Here is a 20,853-nt window from a genome sequence, read left to right as displayed (position 1 = left end):
CAAATGGTGGCGCGGTGCTTATGCATGCTCACTCATACGCATGCACAAATGGCGGTGTGGCATTCACACGGGGTGCATTGCGCTTGTGCAAATGTGGAAACAGCAGCGTGGAGCTCACACGGGCGTGCACAGCATGTGCAAATCAGCTGTGTGGGGGTGAATGCGTGCACAGGGGGGTGGGAAGTCTGTCTCCACGGCCCGGTTCAGCTCAGGCCATGGACTACCACTGGGCCATGGACCGGAGGTTGGGGACCTCTGCCTTAGGTGATAACCTCAAGGGATAGGTAAGCAAGATAGCCCCATCTGTTGGTATATTGCCCCATGCACGATACTTGGCATGCAGCTAGAGCAGCACACTAAGCATCAGAGGCAATATATGGGAGAAAGGCAGCCACTGCCCCTGGAGGCAATGAGTGGTTGAAGGGGAAATGGGATCAAAGGTTAAAGGAGCCTCATGGAGGAAGGGGGGGTCTTCACAACTATACCCCTAACTGTTGATTATATATTCTTCTGGAGTGGGCCAATAATTTCATGAGAGAATTTCTTTGTTGAGCATGTTCTAGGATATACTACTTTATGGGAATTATGTGAGAAAAGGCTTCTCTGAATAGAAAAAGAAGCCAAGAAAAAACTCAGTCACTTTTTTTATTCCTCTAAAAGGCAAGTCTAGGCAAACTGTTGTTTTTTTTAAAAAAAAACCTTTGCCATGTCACAAAGGGGTTAAACGAATCCCAGAGCTTCTTTGGACGAGTGAAGAACTCTGAAGGACGGGGTGGCGTCCAGTGTGTTAAATGCATGGGAGAAAATGCAGCCAGGGTCCATAAATAGCTCATTAGTTTCATTCCCAATTAAGCGTGAAACAGTGGTTGTTTATTGGAGTGAACATGTGCAGCGGGAGGAGGTTGGAGCTGGTCAAGCCATAAAGGAAAGTGAAAGCAGGAAGGTGACTCGCTTTAGAAGGAATCCCTGGGCAAAGCCCTCCTTTCCCTCCATAACCCACCTCCTTTCTGTCATCTCTTCCATGTTTCTCTCCTCCCATCATCTCCACCATGGTATCCACAGGAGAAAGGGGGTATGAGAACAGTTCTGTCAGGAAAGTAGTTAACATGTCCAGGGGATGGAAATGTTGCCACATTTTCCAAGATCCGATAAACTATAATGAATATTCCACAGAAAGTAGGGAGTGACGACAGGTTTGGGAAGAATCCTCAAAGGCACAAGTGCTTCAAGATACAGGGATTTAAAAGGAATTGCTTCAAAATGGTTGGCAATTAGAAAACAGCACATCTGCGATAAGATGAATGAATACAGTGCAATAGAGCTTCATGGTTTCTGTTGCTTATATTCTTTTATTAATTATCAGGATATAGATACTCCGGTCTTTAATGAATTCCCATGGCATCTTACTACAATTTATTTCACAATAAAGCCAATTCTGCACCAAATGTTAAAAATAGCACAGTTTAAGAGAGCAGCAAAAAAAAGCAATGAGCAGAGGTACAACATGTTGAATATAAATGCTTGGTACTGAAATGACATCTAAAAAGGCACTGCAAGAATCTATCTCTCTGAGGCATTGCTCCCCAACCAGGGCCCACCACTGAGATTACTCTTTCCTCAGCAGCCCCCTGCAACACCTTGGATGGTGAGGGCACCTGAAAACAAGCCTCAGTTGAGGATCTTAGGTTATGGACACGTATCCACAGAAACAGTCTTTCAGTTACCTTTATCTCAAGAGTGTTAGAAGGCAACTCTTCAGTTGCACGAAACATGACCTAGTGCCAGTGCTCTTGTCCTGTTAATATGACATTTTTAATGTATCCCTTTGTGTTAGTCACACTTAAGTCTCAGTAAAGACTCTTGATCTTTAAGCAGTTAAAGCTGTGATGACTGAGAGGCAGTTGTTGACATTTGTTGGTGCAGAATTTCTTCCATATCATTTTATGACCATATTTTATCCATTACTCAGAACACTGTATAACAGAAATAGTCTACTATGAATAAAACACTTACATTACAGATCTCTTTTCCCATGAGAATATCAGTGAGACAACAGAAGGTGGAAGCAAAAAAACATGACCACGCAGAAATGAACATCACATAACACCTGTTTGTTCCCTTGAGGGAAGGTGATAACTGGTCCAGTATATGTGACTCATTATCACAAAGCCAATAGATTGCTGATGACTACTGATCAGAAGAAGCATCTGGCAATGCTGTGGTTCTTTCTTAAAATGTGTGCTACTTCATACCTGTAAAATGAAAATTATAATAACGTATCTCACAAACCACTGGGAAGACAGACAGGATGAATGTGATAACGCCTGTTTTAGTGATCTTACATAAAATCACTACTAAGAGATATATATCATAATAGTAATTCTTCCTGCAAAAATTCTACAAAGTATTATATCCTGTGTTTTCATTTGCAATCACAGAAAACTGACAACATTAACCATCCTTCCTGCAGAACCTATACTTCCTTTTAAAATATCCTTAGAGATGAACGCAGGTGGTACCCATCAGGACTGCTCCTCTGCTTTAAAACCACAAAAATACAACAAATGTTATGGTCAGCAAAGGACAGAAGAGACCCCCTCACCACTGCAGGAGTATATTGGATACCTTGCAGTTGTGGCCAGGTATATATTGGAACCACAAAACGAAGCATCCACACCAGAATCAAAGAACATGAGAGACACTGCAGACTAAAACAACCAGAAAAATCTGCAGTAGCTGAACATGCCCTAAAACAAACTGGACATGAAATTCTATTCCAAAATACTGAAATACTAGACAACACCAGCAATCGTTACGTCAGACTGCACAGGGAAGCCATTGAAATCCACAAGCACCAGCAAAACTTCAACAGAAAAGAGGAAAGTGTGAAGCTCAACAAAACTTGGCTCCCAGCTCTCAAAAATACAGCATGCAAAAGGTCAATGAACTCTACCCAGCCACAAGGACAGGGGATCACTGCACACAAAGGACCAGCTAATGACACCCATCAACCACAGTGACAGATAATCTCTTCTCCTTAGCACAATACACTCACAACAAGATACACTAATCACCCATCTACAAAAAAAGACAAAAGCCCATCTCATAGCCATAAATACTGCACTCCCAAAGCCAACTACACCACAGAGTGCTGTCCTCTGAAGATGCCGGCCACAGAGACTGGTGAAACGTTAGGAAGAACAACCTTCGGAACACGGCCAAAGAGCCTGAAAAACCCACAACAACCATTATATCTTTATTATTCATCTTAAGTTCATTGACTCCATCTTCTGATTGATGAGTCTGTTGCAAAAAGGCAATGTCCACCTTATTTTTCTTCAATAATGTTTCTATTCTTCTTTTTTTTCACTATTGATCCCAGGCCTTTCACCTTTAAAGTGGATGGTCTTATTCTCTTGCCCATTTCAGTTCAAAGTCTCCCCTCATAACAGGCCCCGTGTGCAACCCCCCCAACAAACAAACAAAAATACACTAAAAATTAAACTCAACATTGTTACATACAGCACTGATGTTACCTGTCTGTCATGGGTTTGGAGGGAAAGTTCCATCCTATGGGGAGTGGAAGGCGGGACATCAGGAGGAGGGGCTGTACTGTATAAATATGTGATGCCTGTGTGGTGAGATGATGATGCTGAGAGACACTGGGATGTGACGAAGCAGCAGCTGGGAAGAAGAAGCTGTTGTGGGAGTCTGTGTGTCAAACAGGGTACTTCTGTGTGTCAGAGTACCAACCTGATAGGTTCAGGTGTCTGTTGGTTAGCCAGAACTGATAGGTTCAGGGTCTGTGCTTCAAGTTAAGGGTTCTGTGTGAACCAAACTGTATGCTTGTATGAGTGAGAATAAGCCACGTTACTTTATGTTATTCACCTGATCGTTTTATTTTTCCCTGTGTGTATTTAAATAAACCTTATTCTTTTTATTGTTTGAAAATCCATCCCTGGTCTGTGTGACTTCTTATAGGGAATGGTTGGTGGCAGCTTAGTGTAACTGTGTGACATATCCCAGTAGGTCTGGGTTTGTCACATTGATTGGTGTCCAGCGTGTGGGATACGACTGGTCCAGTTGTCCAGCGGTCCAGCAAAGCCTTGGCAAGTGTGCCCAGAGCAAGGGGGGTCTAGTCAGGGACAGTCTGAGGCGCGTAGGTAATCTTCTAGGTGTACCTCACGGGGGGGTGCACTAGTGGAAGAATGTGCCAACTGGGGAGACTTAGATTAAGGTGCTCTGAGGCAGCCTAGTTTTGGCGGGAAAAAGCTGAGGCAAAACTGCGTAGTAACAGTGAGCTAGCTTGCCAGCTGAGAGGCCCAGCAGAGGGGGGTAGGCTCTGACTCGATACTGTTGCAAGTTTAGTGCTGAAGAACAGCAGCAATCTCTAGGGAGAGCTGGTTCTGAGGCAAGAAGGAAAAAAGTGGTCGTTTTATTTTGAGGCTTGACTTTTAAAGCAGCCTGTTCTGAGGGGGGATTATGCCCTTGACTCGAAGCCAGATGGCCGAAATGAGTGAAGTGAAAGACCCCCAGATTGACCAAGGTTCTGAGGATGAATTTGGCTCAGTGCAAGGTGACAGCACAGGAGAGCAGGACCCAGAACTCAGAAAAATACTCCTAGCCCAACAGCATGAACTGAGGGTGAGGGAAATGGAGGAAAGATTAGAGAGAGAAAGAAGGGAGGAAAGGGAGAAACAAAGGCAATTTGAACTAGAGAGAGAGAGAGAGAAAATTGCTCTGGAAAAAGAAAGAATGGTGTTTGAATTAAGAAAACTGGAACTGATGAACCAGAACAATAATAACAATAGGGATTCTGAGGGAGGCCAATTGTCTAAAGCTGATCTGAAGAAATTCCCTGTGTACCACAAGGGAGATTGTCCTGAGGTGTTCTTTTCCCTAGTGGAAAGAGCGTTTGTGGACTTCTCAGTGAGGGAAACTGAGAAGATGACCATCATGCGATCTTTAATCAGTGGTAGCCTGGCTGAGGTCTATGCCGAGATGCCTGAGGAACTGATGAAAGATTTTGCAGAGTTTAAAAAACTGGTGTTTGCCAGACATGGGATAAATGCAGAGCAGCTGAGACAAAGATTCAGGTCCCTCACCAAGAAGCCAGAGCAGACTTTTACCCAAGTGGGGGCCCAATTGGTGAGGCTGCTTGAGAAATGGCTATCGCAGGAAGGGACAGAGACCTATGAGCAGCTTAAAGACTTGATAGCACTGGAACAGTTCTATTCAGTCCTGCAAGGGGAATTGAAATTCCAGGTGAGGGAAAGGAAACCGAGGTCTGTGGCAGAAGCCGCAGAGATCGCAGATTTTATTTCCCAAATAAGAAAGCCCTTGGGTGAGGGGAAATCTGTAGGTAAACCCAAAGAAACCTACAGCAAGTACTCTCAGGGACCAGGGAAAAGCCAGCAAGGGGGAGGGGCCCATGGTGAAGGGAAGCCCTCAGACATGAAACCAAGACCTCAGATTTTGGAGGGAAAATCAAAACAAGATGAGAGAGAATCAAAATACACCAGAAAATGCTATTTCTGTCAGGGAAAGGGTCATCTAATCTCAGAATGTGAGAAATTAAAGCAGCTAAAAGGAATGGTGCCTCAGAATGCTAGTGGGACCAAGCCAAAAGCTGTGTTCTGTGTCCAGAAAGAGCAAGGCTCAGTGTCACTGAGGGAGCCTGTTGCCATGGCTACTCAGTCTGGAACAGCTACCTCTGCTGATCAGGCTGAGGAAAATGGTCCTCTTGTGGAGGTAAAGCGCTGCTTGCTGGTGAAAACAGATTCTCAATTGTTTGAGACAGCCGGGGTGGACGTAGGAATACTTGACCGTCAGTATAGGGGGCTGCGGGACACTTGTTCCCAGGTAACCCTGTGCCATCCAGATATTATTCCTAGGGAGTTTATAATCCCAAATGAGAGCATGAAGGTGGCAGGGATTGAGGGGCAGGTAATCTCTCTGCCAGTAGCAGAGGTACCTGTCAACTTTCAAGGCTGGAGGGGAGTTTGGCGGCTAGCAATTTCATCGACTCTGCCAGCAGCCGTGCTCGTGGGAAATGACCTGGCTGAACATGTGAAACGGGTGCTAGTGATTACACGCTCACAAGCCACCACAGGGACAGTTCAGGGGGGTAATGGTGAGCCAGAGACGGAAGCAGAGGGGAGTTCAGAAGCTGTGGTGGAAACCTTAACCACAGACAGCAGATTTGGACAGGAGCAAAAGGCAGACGCCACTCTCCAAAAGTGTTTTGAACAGGTGACTGACGCCCAGCTAACACCTGAAACCCCAATGAGATTTCTGGAGAAAAAGGGGATTTTATATAGAGAGACCCTGAGGAATATCTCAAAAGGGGGAGATAGGATCAGAAGTCAGCTGGTGGTACCTGAAAAGTATCGCCCCATGATCTTACAAAGGGGTCACTCTGACATGTTTGCTGCACACTTAGGGGTGAAAGGGCCCCTTGATTTGATCAAGCAAGATTGGGAGCAGATCACCCAGGATGACCCACAAGACGTTGTGACATACATAGACACCTTGATGAATGACCTAAGGAGAAATCTAGAGCTGGCAGCAGAAAACCTGCAAGCTCAGAAGGTCAGACAGAAAACATGGTATGACCACAAAGCTAGAGAGAGGCACTTTGACCCAGGGGAGGAAGTGCTTTGGCTTAGGCCCTGCAGAGAGAATAAACTGCAGCTCAAATGGGCAGGACCATATAGGGTCATTTCCAAGATGTCAGACCTGAACTACCTTATAGAGCAGGAGGAGAACCAGGCAAGGAGGGTGGTTCATGTGAATGCCCTAAAACCCTACTACAGAGGGGAACAGAGGGTTTTATTCGCGATAAAAGCAGCTGAGAGTGAGGAAGCTGAATTACCCTTCTGGGAGGGTAGAGGGGAAGTAAAATACAACCCAGAGGAGGTAAAGATCAGTCCTGCACTCACCCAAGACCAGCAGCAAGAACTAAAAATGCTGCTTAGTAAATATCAACAGGTGTTTTCCAACAAGCCGGGGATAGTGAAGGGAGTGATGCATCGGATCCACACAGGGGATGCACCCCCGCAGGCAGTATCCCCATACCGAGTAACGGGACCCTATAGGGACAAGGTGCGGAAGGAGCTGGACGAGATGCTTAGGGAGAACATAATCGTCCCCTCTTCTAGTCCTTGGTCCTCTCCGATAGTCCTTGTAGACAAGCCTGATGGGAGCATTAGGTTTTGTGTCGATTACAGGAAATTAAACCGTGTAACCACTCCTGATGCCTACCCAATGCCCAGGCTAGACAACCTGATTGAAACCATAGGGGGTTGTCGGTTCATCTCATCATTGGACCTGGTAAAGGGATATTGGCAATTAAGAATTGATCCTAGGGATCAAGAAAAGACTGCCTTTTGCAGCCCTTTTGGTCTCTATGAGTTTCGAGTCCTGAGCTTTGGTCTCAGAAATGCACCAGCCACATTCCAAAGGCTGATGGACCAGACCTTGGCAGGGCTCAGTGACTTTACAGTGGCCTACATTGACGACATAGGGATCTTCAGTAATACCTGGGAAGATCACCTGATACACCTGGAGTTAGTGCTGCAGAGGTTAAGTGCAGCAGGGCTAACAGTAAAGGCCAGCAAGTGTCAGCTGGGTAGCCCAGAAATAAAATACTTGGGTCACATGGTAGGGGGAGGAATGATAAAACCCCTGGAGGCCAAAATAGAAGCTGTTCGTGATTGGCCTAGACCCAACACCAAGAAAAAAGTCAAGTCATTTCTTGGGTTGGTGGGCTACTACAGAAAGTTCATCCCGAGGTTTAGCGAGATTGCGGCTCCGCTGACCGATCTGACGAGGAAGAAGGCTGATGACCGCATCCCGTGGACCAGCGACTGTGAGGCGGCGTTCCAGAGGTTGAAGGAGGCGTTAATCAACTATCCTGTCCTGCGTGCTCCAGACTTCGACCGGGAGTTCATCATCTACACCGATGCGTCTAACAGCGGGGTAGGAGCAGTTCTGTGCCAGGAGGATGAGAATGGTGACCAGCATCCAGTGTCCTACCTGAGTAGGAAACTTCAAAAAGGTGAGAGACATTTGGCAACCGTGGAGAAGGAGTGTTTGGCCATAGTCTACGCGATCCAGAAGGCCAAGCCTTACATCTGGGGAAGACATTTTATTCTGTGTACTGACCATTCACCATTGCAATGGTTAAAGACAATGAAAACCCACAATAGCAAACTTATGAGGTGGGCTTTAAATCTACAGGACTATGACTTTGAAGTGAAGGTGGTCAGAGGGTCAGTGAACTGTGTTGCTGACGCCTTATCAAGAAGACCTGAAGAATGAAGACGGCGAAAGAACATGGACTATGTGTATATAATGATGACAAAAAGTAAAATGTACCTGTGTTTTTTTGAATTGGTTTGTATGAATAAAGGTAAATTGATGTAATGTATATGGTAAATGTTTAAATGCCTATTTGCTATAGTTAACTTAGAATGTAAGTATAAGTAAGTATTATATGGTATGTATAACTGTTGTTGTGTATTTTATTCAGGTTGTTTTTTTGGTGAAAAGCACGTTAGCTTTCCCCCTACAAAACAACTTATAAAGAGGGGAGGTGTTACATACAGCACTGATGTTACCTGTCTGTCATGGGTTTGGAGGGAAAGTTCCATCCTATGGGGAGTGGAAGGCGGGACATCAGGAGGAGGGGCTGTACTGTATAAATATGTGATGCCTGTGTGGTGAGATGATGATGCTGAGAGACACTGGGATGTGACGAAGCAGCAGCTGGGAAGAAGAAGCTGTTGTGGGAGTCTGTGTGTCAAACAGGGTACTTCTGTGTGTCAGAGTACCAACCTGATAGGTTCAGGTGTCTGTTGGTTAGCCAGAACTGATAGGTTCAGGGTCTGTGCTTCAAGTTAAGGGTTCTGTGTGAACCAAACTGTATGCTTGTATGAGTGAGAATAAGCCACGTTACTTTATGTTATTCACCTGATCGTTTTATTTTTCCCTGTGTGTATTTAAATAAACCTTATTCTTTTTATTGTTTGAAAATCCATCCCTGGTCTGTGTGACTTCTTATAGGGAATGGTTGGTGGCAGCTTAGTGTAACTGTGTGACATATCCCAGTAGGTCTGGGTTTGTCACAAACATAACCTGAATATACAATGCTTTACCCCACTGAACATTTATCTTTTTTCCCACCCCACCATATTCCCCTGCTATAACTACTAGGGAGGGCACATGGTGTGGGGGGGGGTGCCAACGTCCTCTGACAGAACCTCAACGAGAACCTCGCCTCTGTTCTTTTTATCAAATTTTCGTATTTCCTTTCAATATTTGATAACACTGAAGCCCCCTTCTCCACCCCCTCTCCCCTGTAATTATAAGTAAACAAACAATTAAAATCCAGAATTATTAATCATTTTAGTATTATTATTGCTGTTGCTATCTATTATTAATATAATTAGTATAGTTAATACTAAAAACTAGAAAGAAAGAAAGTGAAAAAATTGATATAAATGAATGAAGGAAAGAGAAGAAAAGTAAAAAAATTAAAAGATTTAGAAGGGGGGAGAAAGTTAATTTGAAATACAACTGAAACAACTACAAAAAGAAGTAAATTTGAATTTATATGACAAAACTGATATCAATTTATTTAAAAGCACATTAGGACATTAGACAGCCTGCTTTTAAAAAGGCAGGGAGGGAGCCACACATTCTCTAAGAATAATGCCTACCATCTGAACAGCTCTACCAGCGGGTTATATGGCAACAAAGTTTCCACAAGTGTTTATAGGGATAAGAAAGATTTATACAAATGGAGGCAGTCCTTCAGCAATAGCTGAGTGAAGAGTTGTTTCACTGCATCACACACAGAAGTGGACAAGTCATTGGTGGTTTCAAGTACTGCTTGGAAAAGTTATATTTTTTTCCGACCACAACACATCCTCCAGTCACCATGGCTCACTGAGGGCCAGCCCTATTATTAGGCGGAGTGAGGAGATTGCCTCAGATGTACCAGGTAATAGAGTTTAGTTGTGTATGAAAGGACAGTAAATGTTCAGTCATTTAATTGAGTAAAACTCTATTTCTACCGGGAGAGGGGAGTTGAGGCATTTCTGCCTCAGATGCCAACGTAACTGGCCTAGGATACGACACATCCACTCTGGGCTCTGGAGCAGGTACGGGTATGTGCTGGCTTGCCTCAGGCAGCAAAATGTCTTGGGCCACCCCGGACCCAGTTCTGTTTGCCGCGCCATCCGAAAATTAGAGAGCTATTACACACACCGTTTGCGCTCTGTCAGAAAGTTACTATTCGGTAACTACAACTTCCAGAACTCTGGCTGTGGGGGATTCTGGGAGGTGTAGTCCCAAATCGCAACTTTCCCAACCCCTGCTTCCTTCGCGCACTTCTCCGGATCTGCTTAAGCAGAACAACGGGGGGGGGCAAGCGCGCCGGGGGGTGGGGGGGGCGGAGAGGACACCCATCCTGGGCTTGGCCGAAGGTGCCGCACCCGGGCCCTTAAGCCAACCCGCGGAACAGCCGCCGCCCTTTCCCCAAAAGCGACGCGCTCCCGAGGTAATTCGACGGCCAGCATTCCTGCCGAAAAAAAAGAGAGAAACTACGAGAGGGGCGGAAAGAAGACCCTGAGGACAGCGCCCGCCCCTTCTCGGCAGGAATGACCAATCCTGCTCGGCCTCTTGTCCGGCGGCCCCGCCCCTTCGCCCCGCGCCACCCTCCTCCCCTTGGCGATTTGCATAAAAAAAGTGGACGGAGCGCTCGGGTCCGCATAGCGGAGCGGGCAGCGCGGCTGGGCTGGCGGAGCGGGACCGGGCAGGGGGCGCGCGCGTCTCGGGAGCTGCATGTAGCCCGCGGGAGGGTCAGGCTCTCGGGCTCGCTCCTTTTCTCGCCCGCTCTTTGGCCGCCTCCTCGCCGCCGCCCCCCCTCCTTCCCTCGTTCGGCGCGCGCGCCCTCCCGCCAGAGAGCCCCGAAGCGGGGACCCTTTGCCGGCGCGTGCCCTTCCTGCCGCCTGGGGCGCCGCGCTCCCGGGGGGGGGGGCGGCTCCGCGAGATGCACCCGCGCCGCCTTTTCGTGTGCCTGCTCTTCCTCGCCGCGCCTTGCATCGGCTCGGCCCGCGGGCTCTTCCTTTTCGGGCAGCCCGAGTTCTCGTACAAGCGCTCCAACTGCAAGCCCATCCCCGCCTCCTTGCTCCTGTGCCGGGGGATCGAGTACCCCAACATGAGGCTCCCCAACTTGTTGGGTCACGAGACGATGCAGGAGGTGCTGGAGCAGGCGGGCGCCTGGATCCCGCTGGTGCAGAAGCAGTGCCACCCGGACACGCGCAAGTTCCTCTGCTCCCTCTTCGCGCCCGTCTGCATCGACGACCTGGACGAGACCATCCAGCCGTGCCACTCGCTCTGCGAGCAGGTGAAGGACAGCTGCGCCCCGGTCATGTCCGCCTTCGGCTTCCCCTGGCCCGACATGCTGGACTGTAGCCGCTTCCCCCAGGACAACGACCTCTGCATCCCGCCGGCCAGCAGCGACCACATCCTCCCGACCCCCCGAGAAGGTAAGAGAGCCCCGGCGCCGGGGCTTCGCGCTGCCCTCCTATGCCCGGGCACCGATCCCACGCTGCGCGCCAACCTGGCCTTCCAGGTAGCCCCCTCGTGATCAGCTGGACACCCGTGAACGCCCCAGATCAGGGACTCCCAACAGAGAGTAAGGATTCCCGATTAAGCAATCAAACTTCCCAAAGCGGGGCAGAGCTTACCTCCCAGCGGCCAATCTCGAGACAAGGCGAACTTTTTGGCAACGGAGGGGGGGGGGGAATTACGAAAACCTGCTGTGACAATCAGAGGTACTGCCTGCAAGGAATCTCCTCTTTTAATCTCAGATGACCTGCATGCAGATCATAGGCTGGCCCCTGGTGTTCTGTGGGTCTTGTAACGGGCATGAAAGCTGCAGCTGCCCCTCGCTGCCCTCAGCAACATTTCACTGGAAGGTGATCGATCGCAAAATGTTTTTTGGTATTCTTTCCCCATGAAAATACCACTTTGGGGGAGTGAACCCCACAGAACACAGGGGGACTTCCTAATGAATAAGAACAGGCACAGGAGCGCCCTGGAAGCCATTAGAGAAACTTAATGGGAAATAAGCCCTATTGATTTTGGCCCGATTACTCCAAAGTAAATGTGCCTAGGAGCTGCATCCAGACCTTCTGCCCAGTTATTCAAGCACAAATCATAGTGTGTTCAGTTGCACGCATTTCCGCTTAAAACATGAACAAGGTCACATAGCCTCCCACTGCATTTGAACGCGTAGTGTCAGCATGCTTAGGGCTGAATTGCCTGGCCACCTTGACTTCTAAAGGAAAAGCTAAAAGTGGCAAACCCCCACAAAGATTGGGGCAGCTCACCCCAAAATGAGGGGAGGAGGGGTAAGGTGCTTCCCCACAACCAGCGCTGCCATTGGATTTGTTTAGTTTGGATAACTGGAGCCAGACAGAACACAGTAAGAAAGAAATTCCTACAGAACATCAGCACTCAGTAGGTATTGTTGGGTCTTTTTTCTTGCTGAAGACCCTAATGATGTGGCTCAGGTCTTCAGAACAGCACAGCACCACCAAAGAATGACAGAGTGGCTCTCTTTTTCACCCCCCGGGTTTACGTTTCAAAGAGCGCTGATATAGTTTCCATGTATTTTGAAAAGATTTGTGGAATCCTGAGTGTTGCTTAAAAAAAAAAAGAACTCAAACTGAGATTTACAGTGCAGTCCCCGAATGTACTCAGTACATTTCTGCAAAGGCTATATACCCTATTGAGATTAACTGTAAAGGCCTTGGAATTCTCTCTCCGTTGAATGAGTTTCTGTTACGCTTTTAGTGTGTGCCCTTAGGACTCCTAAGCATGCTTATTCAGAGGACGTCCCATGAATATCCTAGTAATCCAAGTATAAGGGTTAGCTCTGAGGAACCTAAGTGGATCCTGACAGACAACGGTATTTGAAAGTAAGAGCTACTCACTCAGTGGAACTTGCATCAAAGTGGGCACAAAACATGCACACAACCAGCGCTGAATGTTATGGGATTTAATTTTGAAGAGGCATGCGTAGGTAGGATTGCTCTGGAAGTTACAGTAGTTGCTGAACTCTTACAAGTTGGAATTCAGCTAATATTCCAACTGTGGAGATCTTGCTTCCAGCTGCTCTAGTGCTAGAATGGGAATGCTCACTTCTAGAGGTCTTACCTTTTTTGTATAAACTGGTTAGCTTTGTTTCAACCATTGTGAAGGCATTGCTTTATTTTGTTTTTTAAAGAGATTTGAGTAAGAGCTACAGAAATGTTGGGAGGAGGTGTTTCTCCTGCAGATAAGGACGGACAGTGTGGGGAGCAAGGAAGAAGCATGCTATTGAAAACCAAATAACTGCATAGGTAAACAAAAAAATGTAAGGAATGCCAGATTTGTGACTTTTTAAAGAAAATAAACTGTTTTCAATTAATATTAGTTTAATAGTTGGGAAAAGAAGTTTTAATTAGGTCAGAGGGGTTGAGGAGGAGATGACCTCCCCCAGGTTTTAAATAAAGAAATGAGGGGAGGAGGGGAGGAGAGATTTCCTGAACCAAACTTGTCAGGGAAATTTTGTGTATTGTATTGTCAGTCTCTTTTCCACCACTCCCCCTTCTCTGTTCCTCCTGGGAGAGCGGGGGGGGGGCTGGCAGGGCAGGGCTCTAATCCCCCTTAGAGAATTCGGAGACATCTGCTTTTTCAATATCCCATTGAGAATTCTGACTGGATTTGTTATGATATATAGCATGACTCTTTTATTTCCTTAATGTTATTTCTTTTCTTTGTATTAATGCAATACATTGACCATCTCTTGACTCTAAATGCACTACATCATTGCACTGTAGATTTTATGAAGGCACTGAGGGTAAAGTTAAATGACATCAGGCTGGCTCAAGAATAAGAGTGTAGGGGTTGGGGATTTTAAGCATGGAAGAAAAGCAGCCATATTCTTTGTTTCCTAACGCCACCTGCTGTTCTCTTTTGAACATCCCGACTGAAGGTTCTCTTTTAAAATGCGTCTCTTCCAGCACCCAAAGTCTGCGACGCCTGCAAAAGCAAGAATGAGGATGATAATGAAATTGTGGAGAACCTTTGCAAAAATGACTTTGGTAAGTGTAAGCAACAGGCTGCAATTCAAAATGCAAGTTTGGTAGTCTTTTCAATTGCAGTGATAATGCATTTCGCACAAAAGACCTGTAGCTGACAGGGAGGTGTTTTTTGTTTTATTTCCATTCCTCAAATCACATGACTTAAACTTTTTGGGTCAAGGACTGAATCAAAATTCACACAGTCTTACCATGGGTAGGATGCAGAATGCTTCTTAGTCCAACACAGCTGTAAATGTTGAAGTCGTGGTGAACTCTTGAACCATGTTCTATCTATAATTAGCAAAGTACCTGCCATTATGACTGATAGGACACAGAGTGCACCATTCCTCCATTTCTGGCATCCTTAGTGGTCTGAAAAATGGAATGGTAGGTACATGTTACTCACAGCAGCAAGTACCCTGGATTCTTTTCGCATAGGAGTGAGTAGCCTCTGTCCACATATGCGGAAAGACCTGTGGAAAGACTTGAATAAGATTTCAAAATAGATTGTTGTGCCTTGCTGCTTTGAATGTGGTTTTGGTATTGCTTTTGTTTACCATATCTTAGAGTGGTATTTATTTGATCTTTTTTAGTATTTGTATTAGAGATGGACATGAACCACTGGTTTGACAGTTCAGCGCATTTCATTTCCTGGCCAAATAGCTGATTTGCAGTTTGGTGCCTCACTCTTTCCAGCAGACCCCCGACTCAGCAACAGCGACCCCCTCCTCCTTCGGACACTTCCTCTGAGTGGGCTCCTGATGGAGGAGGTAGGGCACCAGATCAGCAGTTTGGCTAGGAAACAAACCACACCAAACCATTTGTGTACTTATTGATTCTAGCTTTAAATATTGTCTTTTAACGATGTAAGCCACCTATGTATACTCCTTGTTTTTTTAGCATCAAATACTGTCTTGTAGTGATGCAAGCTGCCTTGGGTCTTTTTGAAGGAGAAAGGTGGGGCAAAAATATTTTAAATAAATAATAAATGCAAAAAGGTGGCATCAGGAATCTTTTAAACAGAGCAGCCCAAACCCACCCAATGATCCTTGAACAGACATCACTATTCTGCTCAGTCCACGGCCGAAACTGTACAGTACAGATAGCATGTTGATAGAAGTTGGAATTCTAAAAGTGCTGAAAGGCATCTGATTGTCATTGCAAGTTCTAGTACCTTGCAAATCAGTTTGCTTTGTTTAGTCATTGGGCTCTGTTTGCAATCTGTCTGATTGTTTAGGCACAAATCTTTGTGGGATCACTAACATGGTTCTAATAGCATGCTATCTATATTGTCCAATTTGATCCTTCGTATATATCCTTTACCCAGTCCCATGGCAGTCAATAAAGACTGGTTGAGTTGTCACCATCTTCTGCCTGCATACTATAGATTCATTGTCATTGTCATTCACTGATTTCCAGATCTTGGTCATTTTCAAAGGTGATGGAATCCAAGAATTAATTATATTTTATATATAATAATTATAATTTGTAGGTATACTATAATAAAACCTTATGTTTTAAAAAAATAAACAATAAATGCATTTCTACAGTAAGACATTAAACTTATGCAAGGACCTAAAGTGAACTCTTATAATTTAGAAAACTGATTCATTACGGATTCAATGGAATTCTCCACTAGAAGTGTCCAAATCAAAATGAAACGCTGAATTTTGTTATGACTTACACTTTATATTTTTTTTACTGCTGATCATGTGCCATGTCAATGCTTATAAATGGATGAAGGGAGATGTATACAAAGTAAAGCCCAAGGCTGTGTTGAAGACCTTAGCTCCATTCTGTTCCTTTCTGTCCCTCTTGCATGGGGAAGGATGATGAAAGGGGCCTCCTGTCCTGCTGTGACTCTGAGAGCATTCGGTTTTATCCTTCCCTGTTCTCATCTTTTCTTGATGGAGGAGGGGGGAGCACTGAGCACCCATCCTGCTGAGAACCAAGTAAGACAGGGATTTCTCCTGACATCTTCTGGTGGGGAGACAACTAAGAAGATACCGGAGGAGGGAGGGGCTATGGTATATTCCCTTCAGGCTTGTGTTCTGAGATGCAGAGTGATTTATGGATGTTACATTAATCCACAACAAAATCCACAAAAGTCATGGCAAAGCCTTCACATTCCAAACGCAAAGCAAAAAAAAAAAAAAATCCTTAAAGACATGTCTGTTTAAAAAACCCCACATTTTAGGAACTCTTGACCATCTGCTTCTGAGGAGGGAGATTGAGGATTACTTTACAGTGGTGAGACACTGGAGTTTTGTTGCAAAACACAATAATTTCTGGGTCACAAGTGAACATGTGATGGGAAACCCTCCTCAATATAGAACGTGAAAAAGCAATTCTCACATTATACACTAAACTCGCTTAACTAGTCATAATTTTCCTTCAGCACATCCAGCATGAGATATTAGAGAAAAAAAAATTCAGGGCTGGCTTCCTTAACAAGACTTGTGTGCTTTTTCTCTCCTCCTTTCCAGTTAGTGTACCAGATCAGATGCAGCTGTTATACTAATTTTCATTTTTGTTTACCCATTCTTTCATATAAAATATGTGAGCACTGTTGAATCCTTACAAGGTTCACCAAAGAATCCTTCTAACCTCAAACGTTATAGCTGACATTTTCAGCAGCAGCTGAGAATGTATTTCTTAGGAAAAGTAGACCCTTCCCCTTCCCTGTTGCAACTTTGGCAAGAAATATATCATGTGAAGTTTACACTCTAATGCATAATTAATGTCCAAAACGGGCCCTTTCTGTGTTTGCCAGTGGCAGAAACGCTGGAGAAGGAGTCCACTTAGAAAAAGATTCCCTCCAGTTTTTTTTTCCTTCAGAAAAGAAACCTACCGAAAGGTTGATTCAAACTGAAATGACTTGCATGCCCTTCGTGGCTTTAGAAAAGGAGCCACCTGCTGCCTATTCTGTCAGCTCCTGACAGTTTAATTAGCAATAGAAGTCTTCCCTCCCCAGGTTCTCTTTATGTGGACTAATGGGAAAAACTTCTCTCTTTCTCTCTTGTTCTGTCAATGTGCCCCTCCTCCACCACCCCCTTATTCTTCTTAGCCCTGAAGATAAAAGTGAAGGAGATTGCCTACATCAATGGGGACACCAAGATCACTCCAGAAACAAAGAGCAAAACTATCTACAAGCTCAATGGGGTGACCGAAAGGGATCTGAAGAAGACCGTGCTTTGGCTCAAAGGTGGCCTGCAGTGTACCTGTGATGAGATGAATGATATCAATGCACCCTATTTAGTGATGGGACAGAAGCTGGCTGGGGAGCTGGTGATCACCTCCGTCAAGCGATGGCAGAAGGGCCAGCGGGCGTTCAAGAGGTTCTCACGCAGCATCCGCAAGCTGCAGTGCTAGTTCCTTGCCGCTTTCCAGCAGGCCTAGTTGAAGGCCTCAAGCTCTGCCAAACCTCTTGCACCTTCCTGCTTTAGCCTTAAAAGCGCAGTCGGCATGGGAGAGGCAGGGCCGCTTGTTTCTTCTACAAAAAGAGCAGGGTGGAGAAGGAGACGAGGGAGACGTTTGCAATTCTTGTACATACAGTAAAGTTATAATTACACAAATCATGAGTATGTTTTGTGACCATATCGAAGTACCTTGCTTAGAGCTAGTTATTTGCATTGGAACAAAGTGTGACTTTGGTCTTTTTGAAAGAAATAATAGTTCATTTTGGTTTTCCTTGCTGAACTATCATTCACTAAGTCTTATAGTACTAACGTTTCTTTATTGCCTTGTGCATCCGTTGGTGGAGCTTCTGGCCCACTTTGTCAGGTTTGCTTTTGATGTGAAAAGAAAGCCACCATGATACGGGGGGTGCTATGCCATGTTTGTGGGCTTTTAACCTATGTTCTGAAAATTGTGAATCCCAAATATGAATCCCAAGGTGAATTCCAAACACCTTGGGGTGTTATTCAAAAGAAATAATTTCTATTTATAAATATTATTCGTACAGTCTGTTAGAAATCTAAAGATGGCCACCTGAACTCCCTGATTGTAATCAAGTACAGGAGGACCCCCTTATCCAAGAGACCAGTATCCACTGATTCACTTATCCATGGTTTGAAAATATTAAAAATATTAAAAGAAAAACCCTAGAAATGTATTTCTAAAGATGAAGTTACCAGAACTGGCCACTAGAGAGAGCCAGAGATCATGTTGTTTACAGTATTTGCTATTCAAAGAGTGTTCTTCATAATCCATGTTTTTCAGAATGGGGGGGATTGAAACCGATCCCCGTGGATACAGGTGGTCCTACTTTAATAACAGTGCTAGACATGATTAGGCCCTTCCATTTCAGTGGACCTGCACAGACTTATTTGGGAGTAAATGCATTGCACTTAATGGGACTTGCTTCTGTGGACGTGCATAGAATTGTGCTACAAGGCTGCAGTAGTCTGTGGGTAGGAGGTGTCGGTGTTCAATATTGGCCCAAATTTGACCTAGCATAAAGCATGTTGTCTTCTTTTTATTCATATGAAGAAATTACCATTGCCAGAAACTACATCAATAAATATATATTAACCAATTGCACATAGTATTTTATACAAAGTTGCCAATAATAATTTTGCATTGACTGAAAACTTATTTCTGGAAGGGTTTGTGCTATTGTGATACTTCTGCCTTGCAAATTAAAATCTTTCATTAGCCTTACTGTAATTTAAGTAGTGGTTATTCTGAAAAAGTTGTAAAATATTGCTTTAACAAAACCTGTAAATATTCCAGATAAACCTTATATTGTTGTACATAAACTTTACATCACAGTTTATTTTTTTGTCTTTGGGTTTTTTTTTGGGACCAAAGATGTCTGTAAGGAAGCAATACATTTTATAGAAAATGCTCTTATCTCCATAGTATTTAGCCTTTTCTAACAATTTTACCCACAGCCTCTGTTTATGCCACTGACACTGACCTAAGGCGGCTTTAAAAGCAACTTTAAATATATTTGTCATTGGCTAAATTTATCTTTAGATATAATCTTTATCCTGCCCAATTTGGATGTACCATGCATGATTCATAGAAATGTCAAGGAGGATAATAGAGTAATGACATAAATGAGAGTTTACATAATTATCTTACTACAATGAGAGCTGATTCCAATAAAAAGTCATTTTAAAAGAACCAGAAATAAGAGTGAAATTGTACTGCTTCTACTTCATTCAGTTCATTGTAACCTGCCTTTCTGCCATTAAATCCTCCTCTGAAAACTTCCTCATTGTTAAATGTTAAATGTCAACCATTATTCAGAGGTGAACATCTAGAGCTTTCAACTAGTTTCAACCAGCTTCAAGAAAACAACAGATTACAGTGGTGCCCCACATTGCGAGCGCCTCGGTTAATGACGAATCTGCATAGTGATGCGTTTTTTGTGATCGCAAAAGCGATCGCATTGCGATGTTCTCAATGGCTAAAAATCGCTTTGCGATGATTGGTGTTTCGCTTACCGATTTTTGCATATCAATGTTTTGGGAACAGCTGATTGGCGGTTCCAAAATGGCCGCTGAAAAAAATGGCCGCCGCAGTGTTTTCGCGCCCTTTACTCGCTTACCGAACAGTGAAAATGGTGGCCGCATGGAGGATTTCTGCATAGCGGTGAGTTTACAGCCCATAGGAATGCATTAAACGTGTTAAATGTGTTCCTATGCAGTTTTTTGCCCTGCATAGCGACGAATCTGGATAGCAACAATTTTCTGGAACCGATTATCGTCGCTATGTGAGGCACCACTGTACTTCCAGAGAATGTATGACTGGTGTCAGTATAGCACATTGGCAAAAGTTGTATCTCTGACATATGGTGTGAATATGGAAGTTCTAGGTTATTTTCCAACACAGTTGATCACTTGAGACATCAAGAATGAAGTACAAAGACAGAAGTCCTATGTCACAATCCTACCTGTGCACTGAAAAGCATGGTCCACATCCAGGGGCTGTCAGCTTCTAGGAGCAGAATGTAGATTCAGACCTCTTACAAGAAGAAAACAGTTGATACCAAGAAGCAGATCCCTTGCCCTGCACATCTTCATCTGAGCTACTCAGCTTGGATAAATTTATTCCCATCAACCATTTCTGTGCACATCTATTCCAATAAAATGGGAGTAACTTCACACTCTGATGAAAACTATGGATAAAATCCAATGTTCTGCTGGGGCACACCATGGAATGCCACCCTCCCAACTATCTAAAAAGTTGACTCCTGATGGTGTTTTTTTGCTGTTCAGATTAGGTTGGGTTTTTTTTTTAAGTGAGAAAGAGAGAATGCCCTCTCTTGATTCACCTGGATCTTTCTGTACCACCAGCTGGCCACCACTGCATACTTCCCCATACAGTGAAATAGTATGTATAGTTTTACTGGAACAAGGTACTTTCATTTCAATTGTCTTTCACATTTCCCCCCCCCCAAACAAAGGAATGGAAATTTAATTTTAAACAGAGAGCTCCTTCAGTACAGTGGTGCCTCACTAGACAATAATCCGTTCCACTGAAATCGCTGTTTAGCGAAATCATTGTCTAGCGAAAAGCATTTCCCCACTGGAATGCACTGAAACTGTTTGATGCGTTCCAATGGGGAAGAATCATCGTTGTCTAGCGAAGATCAGCCATAGGAAAGCCGCTTTGTGAACCGCCGATCAGCTGTTTAAATAGCTGTCTTGCGAAGCTTAGGTCCCGAAAACACCCGTTTTGCGAGCGCAGAGGGACTTGTCAAAAT

General features: G+C 44.7%; 1 protein-coding gene and 1 long non-coding RNA gene across 2 annotated transcripts; one reads left to right on the top strand and one right to left on the bottom strand.

Moving 5' to 3' along the window:
• Window positions 1-10,771: 10,771 nt before the first annotated feature.
• On the top strand, window positions 10,772-18,915 carry SFRP2 (secreted frizzled related protein 2). The gene is made up of 3 exons (XM_020781432.3): window positions 10,772-11,555; window positions 14,079-14,159; window positions 17,206-18,915. Exons 1-3 carry the CDS (start codon window positions 11,057-11,059, stop codon window positions 17,508-17,510), a joined length of 885 nt encoding a protein of 294 aa, XP_020637091.2. The 5' UTR covers window positions 10,772-11,056; the 3' UTR covers window positions 17,511-18,915.
• On the bottom strand, window positions 12,422-17,065 carry LOC144589644 (uncharacterized). Its single transcript, XR_013545890.1, has 2 exons — window positions 16,990-17,065; window positions 12,422-14,510 (listed from the first exon to the last, which is right to left on the bottom strand). It is a non-coding gene; the product is annotated as an uncharacterized LOC144589644 (long non-coding RNA).
• Window positions 18,916-20,853: the final 1,938 nt, after the last annotated feature.

This window comes from Pogona vitticeps, chromosome 5 (genome assembly GCF_051106095.1).
Source record: "Pogona vitticeps strain Pit_001003342236 chromosome 5, PviZW2.1, whole genome shotgun sequence".
Classification (NCBI taxonomy): domain Eukaryota; kingdom Metazoa; phylum Chordata; class Lepidosauria; order Squamata; family Agamidae; genus Pogona; species Pogona vitticeps.
The sequence above is the reverse complement of the archived record's forward strand: the minus strand, read 5'-3'. Positions and strand labels throughout refer to the sequence as shown.